Source organism: Equus przewalskii, chromosome 25 (genome assembly GCF_037783145.1).
Source record: "Equus przewalskii isolate Varuska chromosome 25, EquPr2, whole genome shotgun sequence".
NCBI lineage: Eukaryota > Metazoa > Chordata > Mammalia > Perissodactyla > Equidae > Equus > Equus przewalskii.
Genome location: NC_091855.1, coordinates 43,201,679 through 43,216,095, shown reverse-complemented (window position 1 = coordinate 43,216,095; position 14,417 = coordinate 43,201,679). Strand labels below are relative to the sequence as shown.

The window sequence follows — 14,417 nt, the reverse complement described above, 5'->3', positions numbered from 1 at the left end:
GCACTTATTTTAAAAGTAAAAATATCTTCAGTTTGCATCACTCTGCAACACCCACCAATCTCTCTCTACAAGAATTTTGGCAGGAAAAATGGGTGTGGTGGGGAGAGGAGCAGGTGAGACTACGAGAACAGCTCTCGGTGGAACGGAAGCAACAGCTCCATTGAAGGGGATGTCAGCAGTGAACACGCACCTGGCGCTTATCCTGGCCCAGGTGCTGGGGCTGTGCTCTCATGCTTGAACCCACTCAATCCTCACACCACCCCTAGAGGCAGGCATGCAGTGTCTGCATTTTACAGACGGGGTTGGGTACCTTGCCCAAGTTCCAGTGCCATTTAGTAAATGGTCGGGCTGAGATTTCAAGCAGATGGACTGATTCCAGGGCCTTAACCTCGGTGCTAACATGCCTCACAAGATCAACCTCTTTCTGACAAGCTAGACTCTAATGGACATGAGCTACAAGGAAGAACCTCACAAGTCGAATCAAGACACAAGTCTGAGTGAGCACAAATTTTCAGACGGGCACTAAGTGCCATGGCTGGTTTCTGAAGTGATGATGACCACCAATGCTGACCCTCTGTGATTTGGCCAGCTGCTCAGGCCAAAAGCCTTGGAGGCATACTCGACTCCTCCTTTCTCTCATACTCATCTCTAGTCCATTAGCACAAGCTTTACATTACACTACAACTCAGCTACTTCTCAGCGGCTCCACTGCCACCAACTCATCCAACCCGCGCCCAAGGCTGGGGTGCCACAGCGCACAAACGGTCCCCTTACTCCCACCTGCCCTCTTCAACGACCCTCCAAACAGCAGCCAGAGGGATCTTTGTAAACAAACAGGTTATGTCACCCTTGATCCAGACTCTCCCATGGCTCCCAACTTGCCCAGGGTCTAGCTCCAGGCCTCACAATGAGCCCCAGGCCTGCCCTGATTTGGAACCCCATTTCCTCCCTAGTCTCACCCTGACTTTTCTCTCCTAGTTCTCTCCACGTCTGCCAAATGCTCCCTGCTCTCCTCGCACACACCAGGTACACTCAGACTGCCCCTCCTGCTATCTGACCCTCTGCCTAGAATGCTCTGAGGCCCAGAGGACTTGTTCCCCCTCACCCGCCCCCGCCCAATCTCTACTAAAACCACCACCTTCTCAATGAAGCCTCATGGCACCCTTTGACAGTGCAACCTCCACCTCTCACCAACATCGACCGCTCTCTTCCAGCTCATTTTCCCCTTAGCACTATCACCATTTATCTTGTGTCTGTCTTTCACATCAGACTGTAAGCCCCAGGAGGGCAAGGGTTTTGTCTACTCTGTTCACTGCTGTGTCTTCAGCATCTAGAACAGGGTCCGGCACATGATGGCACTCCAAAAATGCTGGGTCAAAGTATGAATGCAAATCCATGCCAGGCCTGCCCACACATCCTGATCTGTCAGGTGGTGTGTGCAGGACCTGTACCAAATGCTCATTTCCAAGGGACAGCCTTGAAACTTCCATATCTAAATTCCTCATCCTGCCACTTCCCAGATGTATAATAACTGCAGAAATCCTAACTACAATCCTACCTTACGGGGTTGTGGGAGGGTGGAGAATTATGGAGTGTGCTTAATATCTAATACATAGTGGAAAGTTATTAATAAGTCCCGTGAAAATATTTCTCACTAACCATGGGAGTGGAAAAAATCTAGTACATAGAGACTGTAACTTTGAAAATTATTTACACAACTGATTGCTGCTCTTTGGAACCTGGAACCTCATCTCCAGAGCTGTACTTCACTAGCACACAAATTTCAGTTAGAACAGAATATTAATCCACGACACAGAAAAAAGGCTACTTACATTGGGGGGAAGGCTGAGACGCTCTCCGTTTGGCAGAGTTAGGAGCTTGTTGTCATCCAGCACCGAGTTCAAGTTCTCAACCCACTCGGGATCCACATCGCCGTCAAAGACAATCCACTGGCGCTTTTGCAGCTCGCCTCTCACGTTGTCTATGATCCTGGTTTGGAAGGATTTTGAAACAGCTGTTGACTAACTCAAGATTTTCAGATTAAAAATGCTTACCCTACAACAGTTTCTCAAGTGACTTTTAAATTTCTTCAGACTTTAGTCACAAAAATAACATATACTGTTGTTCCAAGGACAGAGTAGCTAGGTCCCATGTTCACTGGAGCATAAACACTGAACAAAGTGAACTTACTTTCTCAGAACATGTGTGAACAGCCCATCTGTCCATTCCCTGGTGTTGGGGTCCAGGGTTCCGTAGAGATGGTCTTTGCTGATGGCCTTGGGGTCAATGATATGGGCCACACCTTCCACACCCTCGAGTCTCTCCAAAGCCTTGAGAAGAACACGCCAGGCCATGCTCTTCCCACTTCCCGAGGGCCCCACCATCATCAGGCCGTGGTTGATCTGGGTGATCTGATAGAGCTGGAGAACCTGCAGGGCCAAAAAGACGACATCATAACCACTGAGAGAAGGGTCGGGGAAGGCTCTCCAACCACTTCTCACGTCAACAAGCAAAAATCGTGTCCGAGGAACTGGTAAAGGCAAGTGCTGGAATTTTTTAACCAGAGAGACATGGCCCATATCTACAATAATATTTCAAGAAAGGTTTTAACTGAACTGTGAAGTGTTCTGGTAATTCTGGAAGGCTGGGAGCCAGAGGAACAGGAGGTGCTTACCAAGCTGCCTCAAGTAAGACAGGTAAGATCCCCTCCAAGGAGAGAAGCGACCACATGGAAGAGCCATTTGTTTAATCCAGTTACAGCACCTCAGGCTCAGGACACGCCACTCACATACATCATAACTTTTACTTAAACGAATCTCACAGACAAAGGAACAAAAAGAAGCCAGTATAGAACTTAAATCTTGTACCAATTAGCAGATTTATGTTGTTAATCTATGGTACTAGACAAGTTTTGCAAATAGAACTTTTACTGGTATAAACATTTTCCATTATAATCCTGCCTTTAGTTAGCATTTTCAGAGAATGAACTATACCACATCAGTGAAATGTTCAGGTAAGTTTTGCTATTTCTACATTTAAGTTAAGAAAAAATCCAAATAGGCCTTGGGGCAAAACACAAACCAGATGATGGGCCACCCTGGTCTTCATGGAAAGACTTCTATCAAACGTGGTTCACCCAGGTGGCCCACCGCCATTATTACTGCACACTGTAGCCAGTGGAGTCTGTGAGGGTGCCAGGCTACAGAACAATCCAAGGTACCTTTTCAACCCATGTTCCACCAACTTCTTCTCCATCTCCATATGTCAGATACATTTCCTGGCACACTTTCTTCAGCTCTTCTCGAAGAGCTGTCATTTCACCCCGGTGATACTGGACTCCAGGGAACACATCTGACAAGAGACTGAAGAGCAGCGGGATGTCTTCTGCCACCAGCTTTGGCACCATTGTCTCACAGACGCTCTGTATCAGAATCTACATGGGGAAAAAAGGACTGAGCGCCGAGGTACAGGGAGCCCAGCTCGCACATTTACTGCTGTATGTGATCTGTGACTGTTAAGTGAACAAACAGCGTAATTCACACTTTCCAACATTCACTCACTCAATTTACTATGTAAATATAGCCTCTTCTACTCATCCCAGTACATGTGAATCGCAATGAACTCCCAAGTCGTGACTTATATGTCAAAAAGGTAAATTTAAATAGTGTTTAAGGTTTGAGTGAGTTAAAAACATCTATACAAACCTCTTGTTCAGGTAGATTTTCTGCAATTTCTCCTTCATCAACTGCTTCACCTCGTTCTTCTTTCTCCCTCTTTATCTTCTGAATTCTCTCCCTCTTCACGTTACCTGCGCTTACCAATACACTCTTCAGAGCTCGAAGACCAAAGTCATAATGGCTTTGAGAAGAGAGCTGCTCATCACATAATCTAGAAAAGAAAAAGTTTTTTTTAAAAAACAGTATACTTTAAACAACAGCATGTGTCAAGAAATCAGAGATGGACACTTGGAAAGCTGCGCCGTGATTGCAGATAAACTTTAAATGGCACGTTTAACATACACTAGAAACATGATTATGAATAACTCTAATTACTCACTTAAAGAATGGGACAATTTTGTTGGCAAGAACTTCGGCAGTGCGGAAGCCCTGTGAGTACAGCATGACCTGTGCAATCAGCTGCCGGTCGGGCTTGGTCATAGCCAAGCTCCGGAACAGCTTCTTCAAGTTGTCTGGAAGGTTCGACCTGCCTGCGTAGCCAGGGTTCATGGTGATGAAGATGGCCATGTCTGGGCTCACCTTGACTTGCTTGTTTAGCAGCTCACAAGTAATGGGGGCAGAGGCTGAAAACCGGATGACGGTGTTAAGACTCATCATGCTCAAAAACCATTCTAAAATCTCTCTAAAATTACAAAGCACCCCTTTCCCCACTAATCTTGTAAGCCCACGACCTGAGGGGAGCCGCTCTCTGGCCTTTCTGCAGGCACTCACCACGCACGTGTCCCCATCTGCCCGGGGAGGCCCATTTTCATACACCTCACCTACATGAAAGCCATCTGAACATGAAACAGACCACGTCACCAGAGGCAGGAAGCCCACTGTTCTATTGTGCAATATTGTGTGTCACAGGCTCAGCGCGAGAAAAGAAATGCAGTCCCACAAGAGCTGCATAAATAAAAATGAGTGTTGTGACACAACTGATTGGCTTAGATCATGAGAATTACCCTTTCCTAGGACCACCCCAAAACAAACCCCCCTGCAACTCTGAACCACTTAGGGAGAAAGTGTGTTCACTCCATAAGACAACATCGAGCACACAGGTATTGCTTTCTCTAAGGCTCCTTTTGTTCTACTTAGGAAGTCTGGCAGATTGTTTGGTGAGACAAGTTACTATCACTATGGCATAAAAACAAACATTATGAATTAAACCGCACATAAACTATCCAATATGGATGTGTTTACTTCCCCCGGCACCCCACCCTGCCTCCACCTCACACGCCTGGGCTTTGTGTGGAGAAGGCAGGGGAAGCAGCCCTCGGAACCTCTCAGAACAGGTACCGCTGTCATGACAGAGGGCTCATTCCCAAAGCTCCATGGAAGAATACTCTACTCTGGCCAAACAAGGGGCTAGGAAGGCTGGCTCTTTTAAAGAAAAAGACAAGTCTTACTCTTATCATAGTTGGGGTTGGAATGCTCTCGTAGCGCTTCCTGAATGCACTGCACCTGCTGCGACACAGCTGAGAGCATCCGCTCCTCCAGGCGGTTGAACTCGTCAAAGCAGCCCCACGCACCCACTTGGCAAAGCCCCACGAAGATTCGCCCCATCGCCTGAAACGAAAGAAAGAAAGAAGCTAAAGACTACCTGCCTCAGTGTTCGCTTGACAGGGATCAAGTGCCGGCTCAGGCGATAGGTCTGACCTCGGGCAAATCACATCTTGAAACCCACGTCTCTTTATCTTTGAAGTGGGAATGATACCATCTCTCTCCCAAGGTGGTTATGAAGGTGAAATGAGATTCACACGTGACGTGAGGGGCCTAGTGCCTACACGCAAATGATGTCACAAGCAATAGTGATTACCAGTGTACAGATGCATCATACTTTTCCTTCCTGTGCCAATGAAATCCTAATGACAAAGCTGTCATTTTTATTCTATTACTTTTTGTTGATTAAAAAAACTTTTTCTATAACAGTTATTTATTCCCAGACACAGGAACTAACCATTTCAAGATATTACTCTCTAAAAAAAATGATGTTACGCTCAAGTGTTAACTTTGAAAACATGAAGCTCAAGTCAACGTCAAAGCACCTATGCTGGAAACCTCAAACAGTTTAAAATAACACCCGTCCCTGAGGGTCTCAGAAGGCCACAGGAACCCCACTGAGCGAGCAGGCAAACAGCTTTGAGAGAGGTGCAAGCATGGTCTTCCCCACCTGACCCTCTCAGACCATTAGATTTTAGGTGGATCCTGCAAAGCTTCTCACCTGGAAGTCAAAGGTCTCATCACAGTTGAAAACTAAAACAAAGCGTCCAAGCTGATGGCCAAGAGCTTTGACAGACTCGGTCTTCCCAGTCCCAGCAGGCCCTAGGATTTGAAGAAAAGTAACCGAGTACTTGAGTCATTACTCGATTAGAAACACATCTTTAGCTTTAAGAGAAAGGCAAAAAGCATTTCATCTAAAAAAATCAAAGCAGACGTAATAAATGCAAACAATTTTAAAGTTTCTAGAATGTAGTAGTAATGTAATTAAGAAATATATTTAAATCATTCACTTAATTTTTTTTCCCTTCTCCCCACAGCCCCCCAGTACATAGTTGTATGTTCTAGCTGTAGGTGCTCTGGCTCTGCTATGCGGGATGCCGCCTCAGCATGGCTTGAGTGGCGCTAGGTCCATGCCCAGGATCTGAACCGGCAAAACCCTGGGCCACCAAAGCAGAGCACTTGAACTTAACCACTTGGCCATGGGGCCAGCCCCGCCACTTAGTTTTTCAAACTTTGTTTACTCTCTGACTCCACCTGTCCAGGTTTGTAGAGTGACTTACCAAATGGGGACCCCCCCAGTCTAGCCTCCAAGGCTTGAGTCATCGTCAAGTAACAGCGGTCGGTGAGAGGGGTCTGGACCAGCTTATCCTGAACACCCAGGTACTCAAAGCCATAGTTAAATTTGGCATTTGCCATTTGAATTGACAACTGCTGTAACACATCAGTTTGCTTAGGGTCAAAGTAAAATCGCATCTGGCTGAGCCATTCGAAAGATTTGGCGTTGTCGATCTTGCTTTTGATCAAGGACCTGGTAACATCTCTCTGGTGAACTAACTCTGTAATCTGAAAAAAGAGTCACTTTAAGAGTTTATCCTCAACTCAAATAATACAGTGCATTCTCTAGGTGTGGGGATTATCTGGTAGACTTAAACTGAGGTTCTAGATCCAGTTACAGTGGCTTTTAGAAAGCACTCCAAAATGCAAATTTCAAAAAACTTTTAGAAATGTTATTCATCTAACACAATTAAACAGAATCAAGAGCTGCAGCAAAAACAGAAGAAATAACAAACAAAAGTAAAAACTTTCACTTTAAGTAAACTGCAACTGGCACAAAACGTGATGGGAGAAGAGTTGTCTCCATCCTAACAGTCCATCTCCCACACACCAGGGCGCAAAGCCCAGGAACAAGTGACACTGCCTCAGAGCCATGCAGAGCACAGCCAGGCCTGCCTACACCACCTTAGCTGCCTCTTTGGGAAGAAGATGATAAGAAAGAGTGAAAGACCCCGATGCAGGCTTAGCATTTCATTTTTACCAGGATGATGTATATGTAACTCCTGTGTTCCACCAAGATTATCTTTCAACAGCGACAGAGAGCCAATACCCACCCCAGAGTAAATCAATCTGCCATCTTCTTTTCCCCCTAACACCAATTAGAATATTTTTGAAGCATGATTTAACTGCTTGAGGTGAAGGCAGAAGAGCCTAACTAGTGAAGAATGAGTGGAACACGGGACTAACCAAGTGTTCCAGCTTCCGTCGTCGGAGTGGGGGCTGCTCCATGAGGACCGAGTCAGCCAAAACGTTGAGTGTGACCTCCACATTGCTCAGCACAGAGTGCAAGGGCGCAGCGTCACCGCTTCCACCGATGCTGCTCAGAGCTGTTTCCACATTTTCAGACCAGGCTATCTGGGCTGACAAAACCACAAGCTGGGCCTGAAAGATATAAGACACAGGATCCAAAAGGATCATTGTAGAGATCAGCCTGTGCATTCATTTTTAGACTGTCTCGTTTTTACTCTACATTACCTGATATTTATCAATCCAAGTGATGTAGGTATTTGGGTCAATTGAAGTTGCTTTACCAAAAATCTCCACTTCTGTAACAGACTCAGCAAGAAGTTTAGCCAGCGTGACTCTCATCTCCTTTTCTACCAGTGTGAGCCACTCATTGATTTTTGGATGTTCAGTAATTGACACAGGAGTTTTAAACATAACCTGAAATAAATAAAATTTAAGAATTAAGATGTGCAAAAAGGGGAGAGAAGTTTTCTAAGTGACAAACGTAAATTCAACTACCTCTTCTCCTTCACGGGATGAAATGCCCAAGACAACAGAGTTATCCTCATTTAAGATGATGCTTGAAACTCCAGCAAACATTTTCTTGAAATGTTTCTGTAACTTAGCTACATTCTTGCTGTTTCCAATGATTTCAAGCAAATCTTCATCACCCACAAAATAGAACCTAAAATTAAAGTAGCACTCAAGTTGCTAAAATGTTCTATGCACACAAATAAGGTGAATCAATGCAAAACCTCAAATTGTAGAAGGGAAAATGGATGCACAAGGTGGTGGAAATCTCCAGCCTGAACACAGATTATATTCACATTTCTTTCAGCCCTCAGCAAAAGATACACACCTATCTAACAAGACACTGAAGAGGAATTCAATGAATTTCACATCATTAACCTTACTTCATGAATTCCTTTTTTAAAAAACCTGTTTGAGTCACACTAAGCAAATCATTCAGAAAAGAAGAGATGCCACTTAGAAAATAATCAGAGCTAAATATTTAAGAGATGCAAACTGCCTGGGAGGGTGGATGATAATTTAAATGAGGTTTAATAAAGTCATTTACAGTAAAAAATTAAGGATTGTTTGCTATAATTAAGAATTAATGCATGAAAGGGAAACAGTGTTCATTAAATGGACTATTGGTAACAAAACCTTTGATGTCACAAGTGACCAACACACAGCCCAGAAGGGGAGAGGAGGACTGGAGGACAGCACAGCTGAGACCGAACTCCACTGCAGCGCAAATCAGCTATCTCACAACTCCCTCACCTGGGGAAGGATGACCGCTCTCTCTCCAGGTATTCTCCCAGTGCTTTTTGGATCTTTCCTAGCAGGTCTGCCAGTCTCTCCAGAGACCTCTGCACCCCCTGGATGTTCAGAACATCCATAACAAGGGGAGACTTGGATACTTTCTTCATTAGAGCCAGAAACTCCGTGCTGATACTACAATCAAGTGAAGACAAACGTTAGCGTTTGTGTAAAGAGTGCTTACCGACCACATCTAATCTTCAGCTCTTTAGCTCCCTGGCTAGAGGTCATACCTCTGGAACCGCTGGGTTTCCACTGGCAGCAGGTGCTTGATATCCGCACTGCCCGTAAAGATGCCTTCCAGGTAGACCCACCGCCTCTGCACATCGATCCACACGTCAAAGAGAGCCATGATCCGATTCAGTTTGTCTTCCCAGCTCAGGGCATCCTCCTCAAACACCTAATGAGTAGATTGAAGAAAGAGCCCAACTGCTGAACTTTTCACTCACAGATATGCCAAAACTCAATAAAAATGCAGATTAAGATCCCATCAAGTTATTTAACTCAGATTTTAAAAAACAGGCACCTGGTAACTATTAGTGAAAAGGTATTCTTACAGCGAAGGTGCAGGAGAACGCTCTGGTCAGGGAGGGAGGGTCCCCAGCAACAGTACCTTGTAGTATGGAGAGAGCTTCATGGCGGAGACGCTGTTGATGTGCTCTTTGACCTTGTTGAAGAGGTCATCCCAGCCACGGATCAAGCGACACTTGTTCTGATAGTTAACCAAGTCTAGCTCATAAGTATTCCATACTTCTCTTATCTGAATTGAAACCAGAAAGAGACATGTTATCAATACGTGGGCATTCACCAGCTGTACAAGTGACTAAGTGTTATGGGGACAAAAAGGACCACAGATGAGGCTGTGTTTTCACACGGTCAGATGTGTCATAGCCTGAAACATGACATAAAGGTGGTTGTCAGTCCGATTAGTTACCTGCTTCAAAAATTCTTCCAAAGCCATCTCCCCTTGTGCCACAAGCAGCACATCCTTGACAATAGCTTCATTTTTCTGCAAGTCAACGTCCCAGATTTGGCCAAGGGTTAGCTCAGAAACAACCCAATTGACATGAAGCCTTTTCATCAGCTGTTTCCAGTGGCGATCTTTAAGTGCTTCGGATTTCAACTCGATCACCAGCATGTTGATCTGTGGAGAGAAGCAAAGTCACCCTGTGCAGCTGTGTCTCAAACGGCCTTCCCCAACTGCAGACCGAGTCACCCACCTTCAGGTAGCCTTTCAGCAGCCTCTGCACAAACTCGTAGGATGCATACTGCCGTAATCGAGCAGGAAAGTTTTTCAGCTGGTTCAAGAGGCCATCTAAATTTTGTCGAAGCTGTCAAGAGAAACACAAGATGATACTGTTTGCCAACATTCCTTTAAATGGCAAAATATTTTTAAAAATGGTTTTAGAGGAAATTTTACATTAGTCTGGATGAATAATGTAAAATGACATGCAGGACATTAGGTGACATTTTGTGAACTCACAATAAACTTTTTTCCTTATTTGCCAAGTTTCTAAGTCTATAACCCTTAATACATGAAGATACACAGAAACATATATTTTAACTAGACATACCTTCCGAGGCTGTACTGAAACCCATGGTTGCTCCTTCATCTGATCAATTTGCTCCCAGACCTTAGAAAGTTCTGACCAAACGCCTTTGAGGTCCTGTAATTCTTCTAAAGCCACCTGTGATTAAGAGTAGCAAAGTAGTTAAACTTTGGAAATAGAAATCATCTCCATCTGGCAGGGTCCTTGAGATGGCCCAGGTCAAAGGCAGAGTCAGGACGAGGAGCTGCATCCCTACCCCCTCAGCTTGAGCAGTGCATACCTGGACCCGCTCTTCACTGCCGCTCAGAAGGCCCGTGTCTGTCAATTCCAGCGCCTCCTTGGCCTTGGCACACTTCTCCCGGTCATCCTTCAGCCTGCCAAACTTCCCTTCATATATGGTGAGGGCCTGAAGCGCCTCCTCTGGGCGAAGGTTGCCCTGAAAGCAGGCAAAGTGCAGAGAGTTGCAGTGTCAGGTCTCGGGAGAGATGAGCACTTTGGCTCTAAAATGGGGGAGGAAGCCTGCCAGGCTTCTGCAAATGTGTGATTCCTCAAACACGTCAACATTCGTAAACATCTAACAAGATGTACATATATATATTACTGAACAGAACTTTCACTTCCACATTTTGACATGATAAAAAATATATGTAAGAAAGATGGAGCACCCTTTGATTCAGTATTGTCTCACTAAATGCCTTGGGAGATGGGAAGAGAAGAGTCAGGACGGACCTAGGCCTGGAGTGGGACACTCCTGATCTGAGCAGACAAGGCTCTGAGGGCTGCCAGCCATGCCCTCCCTAATGTACACAGTTGTTACATCAGTTACTGAGAGAAGAATAAGAAATGAAGCACAATTTTCACTGGAAGTGGCCTCTGTGTCAGCATTAACACTACTGTTTACATACTTCCTTTCCATTTTAATAACTTCAGATAATGACTATACAAAATCTCACAGTTTTCTACAAAAGCAAAATAGCAATTAAAATTTTAACTAGAACACATTAACAGCAAGGCGAGGCAATGAGAGATATTCAAATTTTGGTAATCAGAGTCCTGCTTATTAATCAGTACCCACACCCCTGCTAGAGCTAGCATTCTGCATAACCCACGGTACAGACATTAGTCAAAGCGAGACCTTCTTACAACAGGGGCCTAAAACCAAAATCAAACACAAAGTAAAACCTTTGGGTTCCGTAGCACAGACAGTGCTGAGGGCATGACGGAGCCCTGATCATTCGATCGTGGGAGGCTAAATCTGCAACAGGGCCTGGTGTGGAAAACCTACACCCCTAAATAGGAAACCAGATTAACATTCAGACTATTTTAACATCCTTCCCCTTTTTCTTTTGTCTATGTTTATATGTAAGTCTCAATATATAAGATTTGAATTCCATGCACTAAACCAAGTATGCTGTTAGCAACTTGCTTGAGCCTTGCACTCACTATCCCCTCTGCTTGAACACTCCCTCTCGCCACCTGCATGACCCGCCAGCCCCCTCCTTCAGGTCTCCACTTCAACGTCACCTTCCCTGCAAGGCTTTCCCTGACACAGCCATACACCACTAACACTCCTCTTCCATCTGGCCCTCCTGACTCTTCTTCATGGCATATATCACATCTGATTCAAAATACACATTTTCCTCGTTCATCTTTTATTATGGAGTGTAACTCCACGAGGGTAGGGGGTCCTGTCCTCTCTGTTCACTGCTGTATCTCGCTGCCTAGAATACACTCAGTGCTTGATAAATACTTGGATGAACCAAAAGGACTGGCTGTGGCAGGTCCTGGGCACAGCAAGGCTTAGTAACTGTAGTGATGATGGCAGAGCCTGCCTCCCCACAGCACAGAGCAGCAGGCACAGTGTGAGGCTTCCTGCGTCCATGAGAAATTAAGTTCTGATTTTTGACTACATTTATGTAAGGGGATAACTTAGGAGAAAAACTTTGTTTTTGCGTGTGTGTGTATGAGGAAGATTTGGTCCTGAGCTAACACCTGTTGCCAATCCTCCTCTTTCCGCTTGAGGAAGACCAGCCCTGAGCTTAACATCTGTGCCAATCTTGCTCTATTTTATATGTGGGACGCTGCCACAGCACAGCTTGATGAGCAGTGCAGGCCCGTGCCTGGGATCCAAATCTGCAAACACGGGCCGCCAAAGCAGAGCACACTGACCTTAACCACTATGCCACCGGGCTGCACCGAGAAAAACTAATTTTTAAAACCATCTCCTGACTAAATTTTGATTGTCATAAGGGGTTCTGGGTAAAAGGTCCAAGTTAGCTTTCAAGGTTTTAAATACACTATCTGAAATACTGCTGTTTTAATCACAAGGAAAAGTCTTCTTTCTTGGAAAGTTAAGCCATAGCAGGGCCTTTTACATGTGAAAGGCAAGACACCAAACTACACCGTTGGTTTAGAAGAAACTTCTGGCACACAGTGGGGTGACTCACCGTGACAGGCTTGGTTTTCTCCCAGTCTGTCAGCAGGTCAGTGGTGCGGCTTTCCACAGCCCGGTCCTCCTGCACGATCTTCATTTGCAGGTTTGCTACCTGCTGCTGAATGGCTGAGTCCTTCCGCCGCATGATGTCATTGAAGGCCCCCCATTCTCCCTCGATGTTGTCAATATAAAGCCAGGAAGGCGGGAACTGGAACCTCTGCTTTTCCAGCAAGCGCTGACCATTGCGGTAGAGCTTTGAGAGTTAAAAAATAAATTGACTTTATTCTTCTATAACAGTAATAGAAACTATTGACAGATTCCCACAAAAGAGAAGACACTCTGTGGCTACAGAACAATATCAATACATTTGCTCTTCTCCAGAAACTTTCCATCCTGAGAGACCATGGTCAGAGGGCAGCACGTCCAAGAGCACGCCACGGCTAGTCCACTTACTGTGCTTGGCTACATCCAGGTGGCCCTGAACAGGGTCTATGCACCCTGGAGTTGTGCTTCACACCCTCATTCCAAATTATAGAAAGGAAATTCAGGTTTATGACTTGAAGCTCAACAACTAAAGTAAAAATTCTAAAGGACAAAAAGCAGTGGTTCTCAAACCTTGATGTGCCTAAGAATCACCTGCAGAGCCTTTTAAAATGCAGATTCCCAGGATGCACTTTAACGAGCGCAGCACGTGGGTACGATTAGATGATCTATGGCCTGTACCTGAGATCCAGTGCCGACAGGGTTGACGGTGGAATTTTACCTATTCACAGAGCTCACCTCAACTTGTTTTTCAAACTGCTTGATCTTCCGTTTCAAGGACTGCACATACGTGATGAAGGTCACCGCATCGGAGGTGCTGGCCGTGTCCACTGAGTGCTGCTCCAACTCCTGCCGAGACTGTTGAGAGAGAGCACAGAATTTTAACACAGAGCCAAGGTTTAGCAGTAGACTGGTTATGCTGGCAGAATCCTGCCTCCTCACCTTTGAGATCTGGGAATGGAATTCTGTCATGTTGGATCCGAGCATTTGCCCAAATTTGCTGAGAACCTCCTTATGCCAGGAGTCATACTTCAAGTTCACCTTAGATTGTACCTGCAGATGAACGAGCATGACAGATCATCAGTCCTTGCATGCTGGAGTGTCTACGCTTCAACTTCACGTTAGTCAAACAGAGATGCTGCCTTTACTGTCACCTTGACGCCTTTCAATAAGACAGCAGAACTCACCTTGCCATAATCTATAACCACTGGTCCAAACTCTTTCTTGGTTTCCGCATTGTCAAAAGTCCCCCTGGCCTTCCTTATCTGAACCAAGAGAGCTTGCCATTTGTTGAGATCTTCCCCAAGTCTGTTGTAGATGTTTTCAGCTTGCATATCCCATAAGCACTGATACTGAAGCCAAACCTGCATACAAAAAAAACGGAGTTAAATAATACAGTTTGGTCTTTTGTAGAAAATTAATACATATTTTCATATTCTCTTAAAAAGGTTCATGTTCTCTCATCACCATTAGAAAAATTCTCACTTCAAATTCTCAGAATTTTCATATCAAAAAAGAATAAAATGTACTGTTCTCTAAAATGATAGTTAATATCCCAGATGATCTGTC

General features: G+C 45.0%; 1 protein-coding gene across 1 annotated transcript in view; it reads right to left on the bottom strand.

Moving 5' to 3' along the window:
* Nucleotides 1–14,417, bottom strand: part of DYNC1H1 (dynein cytoplasmic 1 heavy chain 1) — a 69,942-nt gene that overhangs the window by 28,521 nt on the left and 27,004 nt on the right. Inside the window, exons 13-34 of the mRNA XM_070593297.1 lie at nucleotides 14,036–14,212; nucleotides 13,791–13,901; nucleotides 13,587–13,706; nucleotides 12,820–13,059; nucleotides 10,653–10,808; nucleotides 10,397–10,510; nucleotides 10,043–10,153; nucleotides 9,757–9,966; nucleotides 9,436–9,582; nucleotides 9,056–9,222; nucleotides 8,784–8,957; nucleotides 8,019–8,184; nucleotides 7,749–7,937; nucleotides 7,461–7,655; nucleotides 6,500–6,782; nucleotides 5,941–6,041; nucleotides 5,126–5,285; nucleotides 4,057–4,300; nucleotides 3,705–3,888; nucleotides 3,221–3,433; nucleotides 2,191–2,429; nucleotides 1,833–1,989 (exon numbers count right to left, since the gene is read on the bottom strand). Of these exons, the coding sequence (XP_070449398.1) occupies nucleotides 1,833–1,989; nucleotides 2,191–2,429; nucleotides 3,221–3,433; nucleotides 3,705–3,888; nucleotides 4,057–4,300; nucleotides 5,126–5,285; nucleotides 5,941–6,041; nucleotides 6,500–6,782; nucleotides 7,461–7,655; nucleotides 7,749–7,937; nucleotides 8,019–8,184; nucleotides 8,784–8,957; nucleotides 9,056–9,222; nucleotides 9,436–9,582; nucleotides 9,757–9,966; nucleotides 10,043–10,153; nucleotides 10,397–10,510; nucleotides 10,653–10,808; nucleotides 12,820–13,059; nucleotides 13,587–13,706; nucleotides 13,791–13,901; nucleotides 14,036–14,212 (3,858 nt within the window). The remainder of the gene's footprint in view (nucleotides 1–1,832; nucleotides 1,990–2,190; nucleotides 2,430–3,220; nucleotides 3,434–3,704; nucleotides 3,889–4,056; nucleotides 4,301–5,125; nucleotides 5,286–5,940; nucleotides 6,042–6,499; nucleotides 6,783–7,460; nucleotides 7,656–7,748; nucleotides 7,938–8,018; nucleotides 8,185–8,783; nucleotides 8,958–9,055; nucleotides 9,223–9,435; nucleotides 9,583–9,756; nucleotides 9,967–10,042; nucleotides 10,154–10,396; nucleotides 10,511–10,652; nucleotides 10,809–12,819; nucleotides 13,060–13,586; nucleotides 13,707–13,790; nucleotides 13,902–14,035; nucleotides 14,213–14,417) is intronic.